At 42.7% G+C, this 15,195-nt stretch overlaps 1 protein-coding gene across 5 annotated transcripts in view; it reads left to right on the forward strand.

Moving 5' to 3' along the window:
* Window positions 1–11,013: 11,013 nt before the first annotated feature.
* The window catches only part of SEMA3D (semaphorin 3D), a 141,389-nt gene continuing 137,207 nt past the window's right edge, over window positions 11,014–15,195 (forward strand). For 2 of the 5 annotated variants that reach the window (XR_009967290.1, XM_062631945.1), the window contains exon 1: window positions 11,750–11,877. Coding sequence is in view for 2 of the 5 variants with exons in the window: in XM_062631945.1 (XP_062487929.1) it covers window positions 11,765–11,877 (113 nt within the window). In the remaining 3 variants the exon portion in view is untranslated. Of the gene's footprint in view, window positions 11,144–11,417; window positions 11,617–11,749; window positions 11,878–15,195 lie in introns of those variants that run through there. The other 3 variants (XM_062631948.1, XM_062631949.1, XM_062631946.1) reach the window with 3 other exon arrangements.

A 15,195-nucleotide genomic window follows, 5' to 3' on the forward strand; every position in this document is an offset into this window, starting at 1 on the left:
AGTGGAAGAGGCTTATAAAAAGTGGAAGCAAGGACAGGTGGCAGGGGAAGAGAACAGGGATGTTGACTGAGAAGCTAGGAACCAGGTTAGGAAAGCTAAGGCTCAGTCAGAATTAAACTTGGCTATTGATATTAAGGATAACAGGAAGGGATTCTATAGGTACGCAGCAAATAAAAAACAGACTAGGGACAATGTGAGCCCTCTCTGGAAGCTATCAGGAGAACTGGCTACACAGGATTTGGAGAAGGCTGAGGTTCTGAATGACTTCTTTGCCTTGGTCTTCACTGGCAAAGGCTCTGACCACACCACCCAAGTCTTGGAAGGCAGACGCAGGGACTGAGGATGAAGACCTCGGGCCCACTGTAGGAAAGGATCTGGTTCGAGACCATCTTAAAAACCTGAATGTGCACAAGTCCATGGGTCCTGATGAAATCCAACTGTGGGTCCTGAAGGAGCTGGCAAATGAAGTTGCTAAACCACTGGCCATCATATTTGAAAAATCATGGCAGTCAGGTGAAGTTCCCAGACTGACTGGAAAAAGGGAAATATAACCCCCATTTTCAAGAAGGGGAAAATGCATGACCTGGGGATTTACAGACCAGTCAGTCTCACCTCTGTGCCTGGCAAAATCTTGGAGCAGATTCTCCTGGAAGGCTTGCCTAGGCACATGAAAATCAACAAGGTGCTTGGTGACAACCAGCATGGCTTCACTAAGGGGAAATCCTGCCTGACCAATTTGGTGGCCTTCTATGATGGGGCTACAGAACTGATGGACAGGGGTAGACAGTTGATGTCATCTACCTGGACTTGTGCAAAGCGTTCGACACTGTCCCACACGACATCCTTGTCTCTAAATTGGAGAGACATCAGTTTGATGGATGGACCACTCGGTGGATAAAGAACTGGCTGGATGGCCGCTCACAAAGAGTTGTGGTCAATGGCCAATGTCAGGCTGGAGACCAGTAACAAGTGGCGTCCCTCAGGGATCGGTGTTGGGATTGGTCTTGTTCAACATCTTTGTTGGTGACATGAACAGTGGGATTGAGTGCGCCCTCAGCAAGTTTGCCGATGACACCAAGCTGTGTGGTTCGGTTGATATGCTGGAGGGAAGGAATGCCATCCAGAGGGACCTTGACATGCTTGTGAGGTGGGCTGATGCCAACCTCATGAAGCTTAACCATGCCAAGTGCAAGGTCCTACAGCTGCGTTGGGGCAATCCCAGGCACAACTCCAGGTTGGGCAGAGAAGAGATTCAGAGCAGCCCTGCGGAGAAGGACTTGGGGGCGTTGGTTGATGAGAAAATGAACATGGGCCAGCTTCAGTGTGTGCTTGCAGCCCAGAAAGCCAACCGTATCCTGGGCTGCATCAAAAGGAGTGTGAACAGCAGGTCGAAGGAGGTGATCCTGCCTCTTTGCTCTTGTGAGACCTCACTTGTAGTATTGTGTGCAGTTCTGGTGTCCTCAACATAAAAAGGACATGGAACTGTTGGAACAAGACCAGAGGAGGGCCACAAGGATGATCAGGGGACTGGAGCACCTCCCTGTATGAAGACAGGCTGAGAAAGTTGGGGCTGTTCAGCCTGGAGAAGAGAAGGCTGTGTGGAGACCTCATAGCAGCCTTCCATTATCTGAAGGGGGCCTATAGGGATGCTGGGGAGGGACTAATCCTTAGGGACTGTAGTGATAGGACAAGGGGTAACGGGTAAAAACTTAAACAGTGGAAGTTTAGGTTGGATATAAGAAGGAAATTCTTTCCTGTTAGGGTGGTGAGGCACTGGAATAGGTTGCCCAGGGAGGTTGTGAATGCTCCATCCCCAGCACTGTTCAAGACCAGGTTGGATGAGAACTTGGGTGATATGCTTTAGTGTGAGGTGTCCCTGCCCATGGGAGGGGGGTTGGAACTAGATTATCTTAAGGTCCTTTCCAACCCAAACTATTCTACGATTCTATGATCTCTCTAGAAGAGAATCTTGTTTACTTTGGAGGTGCTTATTTCCCTTCTTGGACTAATTGGTAGTCTCAGGTGACTGGATCATAATTAGTGCCTTACTCTTGGCTCATCCTAGACTGGTTGCACTTTTAATAAGTTCCCCTGGCAGTGTTCAAGGCCAGGTTGTACAGAGCCTTGTGTGACATGGTCTAGTGTGAGGTGTCCCTGACCATGTCAGGGGTTTGGAACTGGATAATCTTAAGGTCTTTTCCAACCCTAACTATTCTATGATTCTACAATTCTATAAGTTGAGAATAATTCTGCATGACCAAGAAGTACTCCAAAGACAGGAACATGAGCGGTCACAAACTGAATAATAGGAAGTGAGAAACAGAATTGTACTTTCACCAGTATATTTTTTTTAAATGCCTTATGTAATGAGAATATTCCTTCTTTATTCTACTCTTTCATCCTCTCTGAATAGAGTTGCTTTAATACAGAGTGATTCTGGCAGTAGTCCTCACTGTTACAATATACATCTTGGATGGATGTAGGAAGCTGGATCAGTTTTTGTCCCTCAATCACACAAGTTACAGCTTGGATATATGTTTGAGCTCTTTGTGACCTTGCAGATGCTTCCATTGTGAACAATCACTTCATTTGTTTCCCTCATCCTTTTTTGTGTTTTATTATTTTCTGTTCAAGCCCAGGTTTTAATAAGTTTTTTTTTTTTGTCTTTCTCAACAACTAACTTCACAAATAATACAGTGTGATTCTTTTATCCCTTTTGACACCCAAATACAGGATAGATGTAAATACTCCCAGGTAAACTTTGAAGTTATCAGGTATTTTAGTACTGCTTAGAAATGACTTGGAGTTCTCTAACATACATCTGGATCTGCTCTGTTTTTTGCTTTTGCCGACAAAACATTAATGTCTGCTAAATGGTCTACAGGGTCTTATGTATTCAGAGACCTTCATAGGCCAAAATAATTTGCTGTTGTACTTTTGCTTTCCAAAAATCAGGATGATGAAACATACTGCTACAATGGGCTTTGCTCTAACACTACTTTAAAAATCAGTCATCTCTATAATGATCATAGTTGTTAGACATTGGAACAATTTTTCCAGGGATTTTTCTTACTTTTAGTTACTTTGGTCAGGACTGACATTTTTTCTTGTGTATCTGTTCTAGCTCAGCCTGAATTTGAAGGCTGAACTCAAACATCCTCCACTAAAATTCCTGAGTCAGGTTAGAGATAAGTGAACACATCTAAGTTTTGGCCTTACAGTCTTTCTCTATATAAACTAAACTTTCTCATCTGACTGACACTAATGTGTAGCTGTTAAGTAGCATAGACTGAACAATTAATAAATGATAATAAATGATGGAAATGCTTCTACTGATATCAGTGCGAGGAGGTATTAGTTAAGCTTAATTTCCATTTCCTTCTCTGCTGCTAATCTAATCAATACTTAACTACAGAAAAAATAAACTGATCGGTTTTCTTTCTATGCTGACCAAAGCTGTTGAAAAGTACCTAATTCGTAAAAATGTCAGTCTTCCTTTCTAGTCTAAAGCACCTTTTTCCTTTTCTATTTTTTTTTACTTATGTTTGTGAACTGAAAGCACCTGGACCTATGCATTGACTTGGTAGATACATCGGCTTTCCATATATAATATTCTTGGTGTTCAAGTCTGTTTTCAGAAGCGTTATCTCACTGCAACTGCTTCTCTATGGCCTCAGGTTTTGCTCTTACTGCTGCCAATAACAAAAGCCCCCATTTACTGAAAGAAGGAAGTCTGAAAGAGAAAATGCTATAAGCTAGCTAACCAAACTGATCTATATGCTGTGTTTCACTTCATAGCTGCAGTTTGCTAGGACAGAAGATATCTACCCAAACCACAGTAGCAAATGCTGGCTTTTGAATGCACTGGGATCCTTCACATTTGAGTTCAAATTGCAGTCTTCTCAGCTGATAGAGCCACTGAATATATAGCATTTTATACGGATGCACATGGTTTCAATGATGCTAAACCTATTAGCTTGTTTTTCTTTTTTTGTTTTTAGAATTTTTTAAGCCATAGCCCTGAAGACTGAATGGCAGCCAGGCACAGCCGCATCTAGAAATGTTGCTGATGTGAACTGAATTAAATCTAGTATAAAGCTGAATAAATAATTTATGCAGAAACCAGGAATAAACAAAATTAGTTAAAAATCTGTTTGTTTAGTTTGAATAAAATATCTTTCTTTCAGACTCTGAAAGCTATTTTATTCAACAAGAAACAAAAACATGTGGTCACTCTGTTTCCAGGTTATAATGCTGACATGAATAGCACCTTTCATAACAGAGTCCTCAATAACCTTTGGACTTGATCCTGAAAACACTTTGTACGTAATTACATTGGCTTCAGCTGTACTACTTCAGGGTGGGTTTCACTCACTTAACATTAGATATTTAGAAGCAGACATGTAGGCTCCCTCTGCAGTCAAAGGAGAGATATAGAAAGCACTAAGGAAGAAGTTGTGTTCCTTAAGTATTTTGTTTTCAAATGGGATGCATCATCACATAGGGAGATTGACATCAATCTCTAGTGACTGCATAAGAAGCCTCTATGGTTAGAAACCTAGGGTTTAGGAAATGCTTATTTGAAAATTGGAGTGTATATAATTTTGATGGTCAAAAGCTGGGATCACCAGTACACCAGTCAACTAAGCAGTTTGTGAAGAGAACCAATCAGTGCAATATTCATCACTTTATTAAAGCATACATTAGTAATGATTGGTGCCTCGTTTAGCTACAAAGGTGGTAGTCTGAAGGTATAAACAAACCTGGATGCAGTCATGATGTAAATGGGAGTGGTATGCAAGAAGGACTCACTTCATTATGCGGACCAGAATCACATTAATGAGAGGAGGTTACAGCTCCCATAGAAACCAGTTCATCTGCTATGAATCTCCACCTGACCACATGGGCAAGAGTGAGTTTTGTTCCTGTAAAGTGCTGTTGAATTATGAAGCAAAAACAAGACATGAAAATGGTCCTGGTGTTTTCCCAAGAGCTCCCCACAAACTACACTTCTGATTCAAAATGTAGCTCATTGTGGATTGTTGAGATACTCAAAATATGATGATACAAGGATTTTGCTAAGCTTGTGGGATTTCGCTGCTGTTCACTGGGATTTAGATGTCTCACTAACCTCTTTTGTCAAGACTAGGTTTCATGTATATAGAAACCCACACTTAAACCTTTGAAGTTTCCCTCCAGAGCTCCCCAAATCCACAACTTCGATGCATATTTGCCTATCTGCATTAGAAACGATGGGGTGATCTTCAAGTAAAGAGTCCATTTCCTTCAAACCTGTTGCACATGTATTTAATGAAAGAATTTAAACAGACTTCTAACACAGAACAGAGAGACTGTGCAAACAAGTGTACTGTACCGAGTTAGTGTTTTCAACCTTCTGACAGCTGATAACTCTTCCATATGAATTTCGTACTGACTTGGCTGGTAGTGTATAATCTTAAGCTACTAACAACAATCTGTTCTCACTGATGAAGCTATAACAAATTCAGTGTTTACAGTTTAAAGGAGACAATCTTTTAACACAATCAAAATACCTATTTATTGAGGACAGTGAACATGAGTCCATGTAATGTGTGCTGCAAATCATTAAGGCATGTGGTTCCATTTAACACTATTTTGCTTGCAAAGTAATCACCTAATGTTTGCCCTAAATTGGGTAGGAAACAAAAATATCCAAGAATAAATAATAAATAGGGTGTGTCTTGGACAAAGCTATCTTTTAGAGCCAGAAAGAACATTTCTATCTATAGAACCATTGCTTGGATATTTTTCTTCTCTTAACTAAAAGCACATATTTTCACTAGAAAAAAGTGACTTTCAGGCATTCACAAAGATTTGTTCATGCTAAGGATAAACAGAACTAGATAGGTTGTGTTCTGAGATAAGAAAATACATGGAACCATTTATTGTAATAGCACTCATGTTTTATTAAAATGAGAGGGGGGTTATTATTGGTACAGCCACTGCTGAGTGGAACTGGAGATCTCTGGACACAGATTTTATTCCCACCCTCCCCTGCTTGGTGCTGAAGCTAGTAAATCAATACAGCAGTCCTTGCCACTCAGTGAGAGCAGGATGATGCCTTAAACCAATTGGTTCAACCACTGGTTTCAGTGAAAGTAGCAACTGGAGGTAAAAATGGCCTTCCTTAGAAATATTGAAGTATAATTTTTACAAAGCAAGAAAATGAGAAAATTCATTTCATGGAAATTAATTTCTTGTCTGACTCATAAAATACATAGAACTGTGGGCTCTCAGAGGCTGCTTTCCTTTCCTACCCAGGACACACATTGAAATACAGCAAGCTGTTTTCTTGTCAAGCTGTTTATTATGTAGAGACTGAAATAATACCCCAAGCATGATCTGTAGAAAAAAAATTTATTCTGGTCACCGTATCTGGGTCAGATCCTAAACTGTGCACTGAAGTTTGAGCTAAAAGTGAGCAGAAACTGTAGGTGCTTCATCAGATAGCTGTCTTGACAGGATGGAGACTAGAGAGTGACATACCCGGGATGTGTCATGGCTTAATTTGTACCTAACCCTGTGATGTGCTAAGCAAAGTTAAGCATTGTAAACTCAAATGGAGTTTGAACATGTTCAGTACTTCAGGATCAGATCCTTTATGACTAAGATTTGATAATCAGCCAGGAATTTGGCAGCAAGACAAAGATGGATATTCTACTTTGCCTAACACTTTTAAGGAAGGCTTTGTCTCCTTTTATGTAATATCTTAGACTTTTCTCTGCACCGTTCATAAAAGTTTCCCTTTGTCTTTCTTTTATTTCTTTTTGAACATCAGCTCAGTGAAGACAGATTATCTCTTGTATCTTATAGCAATGAATGAAGTGAAATCTGCTCTTATTTGGGAGCCACAGGGGCTAGAAATGCACTTCATGCACTCTAACCCCCAGCAGGATTTCTCCTTAAGCAATTTTCAGTGCATGCTGAGCTTCTTCACAATATGGTAAACTGAAGGAGGCTTGACCTCCCATTTCTGCTCTGACTGCTTGTTCTCAGTGGTTTAGATTAGTCAAAACTAGGGATGATCAGGTAAAAACTAAAATTAAAGGGCTTAAAGAAACCCTTGTCAGTAAGGGTTTGCAGGCACAGTAAGTGTTTGCAGCTTCATGTTCCTTAAGCACAAAGTGTGGTGGGAATAAGGATACAATACCGATGTCTGGTTCTCTGATGACCTGCATATAAATACTGTTATGATAAATTAGATTACAATGTCAAGGCTCTGTCCTCTGCCCAAGCTGTATTATAGAGAAAAGAAAGGAGCAGATACTGACGCTGGCTTTAAGGCTTTTTGAGGAGGGAGAGACGTGAAATCAGTGTGTCCAGCTCTGCAGCTGCTGCATTACAATTACCTACACTGGAGTAAAACAGACTCTTCCCTTCCCAAACTGATGGGAGAAAGAGTCTCCTTCTCCCACAAGCAGAGTCCCTTGCCTTGCTCTGGAGACCCCCAAAGGTCAGCCTAGCTGCATCAGCACAGGGCAACAGGCAAACTCTGGCTATTCCTGTTCAGACAAAGCAGAATCCGAAGCTGCAGAAGGAGCCTTTATCTCCTGATAGACATTAAGTTGGCAGTTCAACACCTTACTAAAATTACTGTTTCTTACTCACCCTCTTTAAACCACCTGATTTCTAGTAATTCTATGACCCATATATAATTATCTCTGTATAATCCCCATCTATCAGTACATGTCCCTTTACTGTCTTTGGAAATATACCTGCTGTCTTTAGTGGATATTGATCCAGATTTGTGGACAGTGTTGGAGTATGAATTTGACTATATTCATACTGTGGAACCCAGCCTGCCAATATGCTTGCACAGTAACTGTACCTAGTGACCCACTAGGAATTTAGTAACCCCAAGCCTCCCCAAGAAGGCATATTTAGTGGCTGAGTCAAAAGTAGAGGCACTTCAGCTTGACTGAATGGTGGGTTTTGCCCCCAGCTGGCTGCTCCCTTCCCACCCTTATAAAGGCTTCCCCACTTGTGGACAAAAAGCTGAACTACACATGAAGCAGCTCCTTCACTGCTCCAGCTGGCAATCCAGCAGAAGGTAAACCTGTTCTGGGCTTCAGTAGCTTTATTTAACATGCTAAGTATAGAAGTTGCTCCAGGTTTGACACTTTCATGTCTGCTGTTAGAAGCAGGGGCAGGGATGGGTGGCTGGGAATAAGCATGACCAGGCTATCTGTTATGTCAACATATAATTTCTTGGTCTTCTCAGTGGAGAATGGGAGGTTCCTTCGACGTTTTCAGAGTTGGACATGAGTTACACAGTCTTCTCATGAAGGATCTCTAAGACACCAAATGCATATTTGTTCAGTTGGAAAAGATCCACTAGGAACAACTCAGCCCTACACTGGGAAAACAATCTCACCTTTGTTAAAAGATTCAAGTAACATCACTGCATTGCATAGTGCTGCAGACATTGCTGTCACTACTTACAGAAGGAATAATAGTGCTCAACATAAAAATAAATACCTATAGTGTATCAGCATGCTGCTGTTTTATGTTTATCCTGCAGCCTTTATTAAGACACCATCTATCTGCTTTGACAATATATCTCAGTTGAAAATAGTTTCTTCTGAATTATGCTAGTTTGGCATTACAGTATCTGGCCAGTGTTCAGACTTATGATCAAGCAGAAAAGGAAGTGAACAGAAAGTATCAAAACCAGCTTACATCTTCTCCTAATTTTAATTATTTGCTAAAGATCTATTTGGTCATTTAATTCATGCTTGTATCACTGCTTGATGACAAAACAAAAATGCAGATATCTGATGTTTATCTCCTGCTCTTTTATGAGCCACTCAGCCTTACAGGAAATTTGAGCAGTTACCCAGGGCAGCAGGTGTGGAATTTGGTTTTAGGGGAGCCTCAAATTAGTCATAGAAGACAAAAAAAAAAAGGGAAAAAAAAAAACAACTTTTCAAATTCATGGTTGTAACAACCTGTTGAATGCTTCTTGCAGCAAATAGTCAGTGTCCTTTCTGCAGGAAAAAGAATGTAATCATCATTGTCATTTTTTATATTCATCATAGCTTCAAAACATTGAAAGGGACCTTCTTCCTGTTAAAACTTCAGACAATTTCATTAAATTTGGCAGAAATACCTGTAACTTTGGGGGCATTTTGAATACCCTGTAAGGGCCAAATGCAGTCCTGACCAAAAAGGTCACTCAAAGCGGTAGCAGTAATGTAGACACCAAGAAAGGTAAAATTCCTTCTGATGTCCCACAGTAAAGCTGTCCTTGTCTGCTCTGAGGTTTTCTGAACAGTGGTTTAAAACACAATGCCAAGGAATGCATCAAAATGATACTTTGCAGATGGTGAACGACCCCTCAGCCCGTGTCCATGGAATGAACTGTTTTACAGCCTTCATAACAAGGAACAAAAAGGCATGCTCATTCCGCGCCGTCTGCGAGGTAGTTTTACAAATTCACCAGTTTTCATTCAGCAAAGAGCCACAAGAGGGCATCTTTTTTCTTGGTTTCTTCCACTTGAATGAATGAAGCTCTTAATTATTTCACAAATTCGCTTTTATGATTCTTGAAAGACGAATCTTCTGCTATTTATTCAACAAAAATGTGTTTTCATTATTTGCAAGGAACAAAAAAAAGCTACTAAAATAAACCATTTCCAAATCCATTTCTTTTACATTTCACAGAGACTTCAGGCAGGTTCCACAAATGAGAAAAGGGAGCTTTCATGCTGATTTATTTTTCACAGGAGTCTGAAATGTCTCCAGTACTTGAAGCAGGCAGCACTCTTCAGATTGTTTTGTTTTTACTAGGATTCACATTTTCAGGGTACCTCAAAGCCCAATTGTGTAGTACTAGTGAATGCCTGAAAATTCAATAGGGATTTTTCTTCCATCAACCTGCTCCTCATTTTCATTTGCAGAAGGTCATTACCAGCAGAGTGCCTGTGATGTTCAGTGAATGCCTGTGAACAAAGTGCAAGAATCATTCTACAGGAATTTAAAACACAAACTGGCTACAATCTGCATCATATTGATCACAATGATCTTTTATTGAGCTGTGCCATCCAGGGATTTAAGCAATGAAAAGTTTTATTGATGATAATGAAACAAATGTGGAAAATGAGATATTAAGTCCCCTTTGAAGGCCTTAAACAACAGAAGTCAGTGGCAAGTGTGAAACAACATGTCCTCAAATTCTTTCGTTTATTTTGTGGGAATATGAGACACATGTAGATAACTACAATCTGCGTATCTGTGTACGCAGAGTTTATAAAAACAACATTAACTTGGTATTTTAGTAACTAACTGTTTAAAAAACCTAGATAAGAGCTGGCATTTGGAGAGTTTAACCCCACCATACACACATGTAGATCCTATCCTGTATGCCCAGACCACCCATCTGACTTAGGTGTGAACAGCAGATGAAGAAGTCCTGCTGCGTAACATGATGGAAACTCCAATATGTCTCTGGACTTCCTTAGTTCTGCTGTTACTTCATGGGAGCAACAGTCAGGGTTTGTTCTGCAACCGGCTGAAGAGTTTCAATCTGAGCTCTTCACTAAGGGAAACACAGCTTTTGAAAGAACCCCAGTGTGTCTTGTCTGGAAGCGTCTGATACTATCTGTGCCATGTGTTCAGTGCCTCTCAGCCTGTGGGCAGAAAGGCTTTTCCTCGGGCAGCCACAGAAGGAAATATGTTGGAGAGAAAGGTTTGGTGTAGGAGTGGATTGGTCCAGGAGAGAAATTCTGTTTTAGGAAGTGGTCTGCAGCATGCGAAAGCTGGAGAACCACCGATGTAGCACATTCCACTGGCAAAACAAATAAATGCAAAGGCAGATGTATCCCAGGCAACTACAGCTTTGCACGTGGGACACTCTTAAACGCACACCAAGCCCTAGCTCTGGGCCACTGCCCAGCTGTTTTCTCCTTATCAGTAAGTGTGGTGAGCTGGCTTTTTTAACACTCCCCGTCCATCAGCCAGTGACCTGCAGCTCAGCTCCAGTGGGAATATGCCCCGGGAACAACTGGAGTGGAGCTGAGGCTGCTTTAGACCTTACTATCTGAAGCAGCCACCTGTGCAGGGTGATCACAGTACTAGGCTGGGTTGCTCCTGGGCAAACTCTCAGGTGCGTGATCCGAAAGTGCAGGAGTTCTGTGGTCCAGCGGAAGGTCCATGAGCACAGGTTCCCCTCACTGCCCGGTTGGTACCACAGTCTGCGTGTGTATGTGTTGTGTTTGTGCGTGCACTCTGCTACTTTTCAGGGAGTTAAACGTTTCCTGGTGGCCGGAGCTGTGACCTAAGCCGGCAGCAGCAGCAGTGGGTGTGTGTCTGAGCTGGCTGACACACACACACAGAGGCACACGAAGCAGCCCATTTGCTGGAGGGGTGTGCATGTGCGCGCGAGGGAGTGGAAAGGGGTGGCGGGGATGGAGGAAGGGAAGGAGCCAGGGGAAAGTCTGACACTCCGCGCAGAAGGGGAGAGACCCTTAGCCGCCGCCGGGGAGGAGCTCACCCGGCTCGCAACGCCTCCAGCACCCGGCCCCCGGCCCCGCAACCGGCCTCGCCCCGCACCTCGCTGCCGTTCCGGCTCCACGGCAGGTACCCACCAGCCCTGCGGGGCTCCGCGACTTTGCGCCGGGCACCGGAGCTCTTCGCTGCCGCCGCCGCCAAGGGGTAGGGGGGGAAAAGTGCGTTGGCTTCTCCCGGAGTCTCCGCTCGGCTCTGCCCCACCCCGGGGACAGGGAACATGCCGCCGGCACAGGCAGCGGTGGCCGGGCCACCTGCCTTGCTGTCATCGGGGAGGTGGGAAACTACTGGCTTGGGAAACCCCCTCGGCTGTGCCCTGGGAGGGCAGCAGAGGTGGATTTGGGGGCTCAGGGAAGAGGAGGAGGCAGTTTTGGGGAGCGGGAGTTAAAGGCTGTGATGCTGGTGCAGGGAGAGGTGTTTCGTTCTCTCAGCCCCGGCACCCGTGCGCCTGCTGCCGCCTCGCATAGGTGTCTCGAGACGATGGGAAGGGCGCAGTCAGCCCTTGGTGACCAGTAAGGAACTGTTGCTTGCTGGAGCGGTGGCAAAATTCCTTCCTTTCCAAATAGTCGTCCAGCATTGCCCGGAGCGCGGCTTTGCTGAACGTGTCCATCACTAGGAGCTGCGGAGCACCTGGCTGGTCTGGGGTGCTCACTGAATGAGATTATACGTCTTCTCACACTGACAACCTGTACTTTGCTTTGTGCAAGGACACAGAGGGTGGTAAAGCTCCTTGTTTTGCTGTGAATATTACAAAACGAAAGTTATTGCTTCCATGAAAGGAGACATTCCTGAGCGCGTTAGGTAATTGGTGACTGTGTACTGAAGAACTGCAAAGCAGCCACCTATGCGCTCTCATAAAAAGCTTCTCTTTGATTCGAATTGGGAAGATTAGTCCAAGAACAATAGAGATCAATGGGGCAGTCTGACCATAAGCAGGGAGCACTCTGCTGAGAAAGCAGCAGCTGAATGCTGCATCTGCGGCTCTGACAGAGGCCATGGAGATGCAGGCAAGAACTTTTGCAAGGCTGTTAGCCACTTTATCTTTTTTACTGTTTGCAAATCTAGGGAACAAGTAGACTTCACTGTTTACCGCTAGAAGGTTTTAATGCTATATAGTACGATATTATGATACTGTTTTTCAAACCCTCATTATTATAGCTGATGTGATTTTAACCTTTGCTTTTTTATCAGTTTGTTTAGCTTATTAGGGGCCTGATCCTGAAAAGCAGTATTCATCATTTCTTGTAAGGTATGTAAGGGCCAAAATCTTTACTACGTTTGTGAAAGATGGGTGTCTGAATAGCTTTCTGAAGAGGAATTAGGATGGTTTAATTAATTGTAATCCTACTATCAGAGATACCTAAATCCTGCAGGTGTCACACCTCTTTTTCTTTAGCTTTCCGAGTCCTGCTCTGAAATGCTTTGTAAATAGAAGCATTTTAGCCTTGATAAGGCTGAGCAGTTTGGCTTCACTTTTATTTGAACTTTATTTTGGCTTGGACATCTGGACAAGCCAGAGATCCAGGAACTAAATTTACTTCCCCTCTTCTTACCACTGGATCAATCCAAAAGGGATTATTAGGGTATGGGCAACAGAGCAGACCCCCTGTTAAGGTGCAGTGCTGAAGCACAGAGAGATGTGTCCCAAACCAGGCAGAAGTGTTTTGAGCCAAAGTCACCCACAGCCCATATGTGGGCTCTGCCCATGGAGCGCTTTAACCAGAAATGGAAATAGCAGCTTCACCAGTATCCTTTGCCGCATCTCAAAATATAAGAGCAACTGCAAGAACAAGAGCTGGTATAAGATGCTTCCAGGACCATATTCCCAGGAAGAGAGAAGTGCCTTCTGGTAGAGCTGAGTAAGGGACTACATCTCAGAAAGGTATAATTTTAAGTTGTATTCATGCCCTCAGCTTTGGCTTGGTGGGCAGCTGCTCTGAGATACCCAGAAGAGAGATACCTCTTTTGGACCCCTCTGCCAAGCTTCTGCCTTCTTCTCTCCAACTGCAATAGCCCTAATCTCACTCTACCTCTTAACAGTTTTGTTTGTTTGCTTGTTTGTTTTTCTGAGAGGTGATATTTTCACATTTGCAATTATGCAAATGATATTGCACTCCTGAAATTCTACTGGAATTTTGAAGTTGAATTAAAAAAGGCCCTAGGGAAAAAAAAAGTTTTAATTAATCTAGAACATTAAATGGAAATTGATGTTGTTCAATGGGAAAGAGCATTTTCAAGTGTTTGTGGATACTGCATCATTAGTTCTCAGAGGCTAGATAATGATAATTAAGCAAATCAGCATTGTAAACACTAAGGTATTAAAAAGCAAAGCCAAAGAATTAAACAAAACCTGTTTCTGTTTTGGCCCTGGCAGAGAGGATATAGTCAGCATCTTTTTCCGTGTTCTACTGCAGAACAAGTGGAGGTGTAACTGTTCCACACAGTCAGGGTCCTGGCAGTTTAATTTTTGGAAGGTTATAACCATTCAGAGTCACTCTGTGAGCATGCTGTCAGCTTTGGGTGGTCAAAATAATGATGTATTTCTGGATTCCTTTTGAATCCCTGTTTTGCTTTTCCTCTCTTTCCTCTTTTTTGCTGTTAAAGATACAGAAGCTGTAATCTCGGGTGTCTCCACTGTGCGCCACTGCAATGTAGATATACCGGTTACCTGTGGCTCCGGAGAGGCTGATTCATCAGCTGGGGATCAGCTGAATTCCCAGCTCATGCTGGCATTTCTTTGGCTGAAATGTCTGGTGCTGGAATGGGCCACTGAGCCACCTCTATACTCTTTGAGGTTTCCTACACGAGGGAATCCTTCGATGCTAGTTAAGCAGGCTTCCCTACCATGTGCTCCTGGCAAGGCAGCCTGTGGGATAGCCAGAGCTACAGTTGGCACTTTGTCTTTTTAACGCATGGAAAATGCCAAAGGTGCATGCTAAGTGTTGTTAAACCAAATAGATGTGGAGAACCTGTGATGTGTTTGTTTTCCTTGCTTTCTGGATTTTCTCCGACTACAAACAAGCAACAGAGGAGCTTATAGTAAAGCCATGCCCAGGAGATGTGAAGCGTGGTGGCTGTATTTAAACTATGTGTAAAACAAATTTTTGCTCCATGGGTGTGCTGTTTTTATCTTTTTATAGTACTTCACCCCTGTGGTACTTAATGCAATCTCCCTCCTGCCCCACATTTCTGTCTGGGTTTTATATATTTTGTAAATTTAGCAATGGCAATGAGTCAGTGCTTAAATTATTCTTGTATAAATCTTTAGCCCTTTTATATTTTCCTTTCCATCCTTGTGTATTCAGAAGGGCCCCTCTCTGGTATTGTTAATTTTCACATCCTAGAGACAGGCTGCATGAGCATCCACGTGTTATTGGACAGTGAATGATTAAAAAAAAAAAAAAAAAAAGAAAAGAAGGAAAAAAAGCCCAGCCCTTCTAGTCCACTTATTCCCCTGCTTAGATGGATCCAACGTCACATGGAAGGGATCCAGGATGAGTCAGGGAGCAGTGCTGTGGTCCAAAATTCCAGTTTGCATTACAGCTGGGAGGCAGCATTAAGCATCATGTGAATTTGTTTTCTTTTAACAGGAACTGCAGAATAATTTATGGGAGTCATACAGCCTAATGGTCAAAGCAGATAACAATAAGC

This window comes from Pezoporus occidentalis, unplaced genomic scaffold, assembly GCF_034315485.1.
Source record: "Pezoporus occidentalis ecotype Australia unplaced genomic scaffold, CSIRO_AGI_Poc_V1 ctg38, whole genome shotgun sequence".
NCBI classification, from domain to species: Eukaryota; Metazoa; Chordata; class Aves; order Psittaciformes; family Psittacidae; genus Pezoporus; species Pezoporus occidentalis.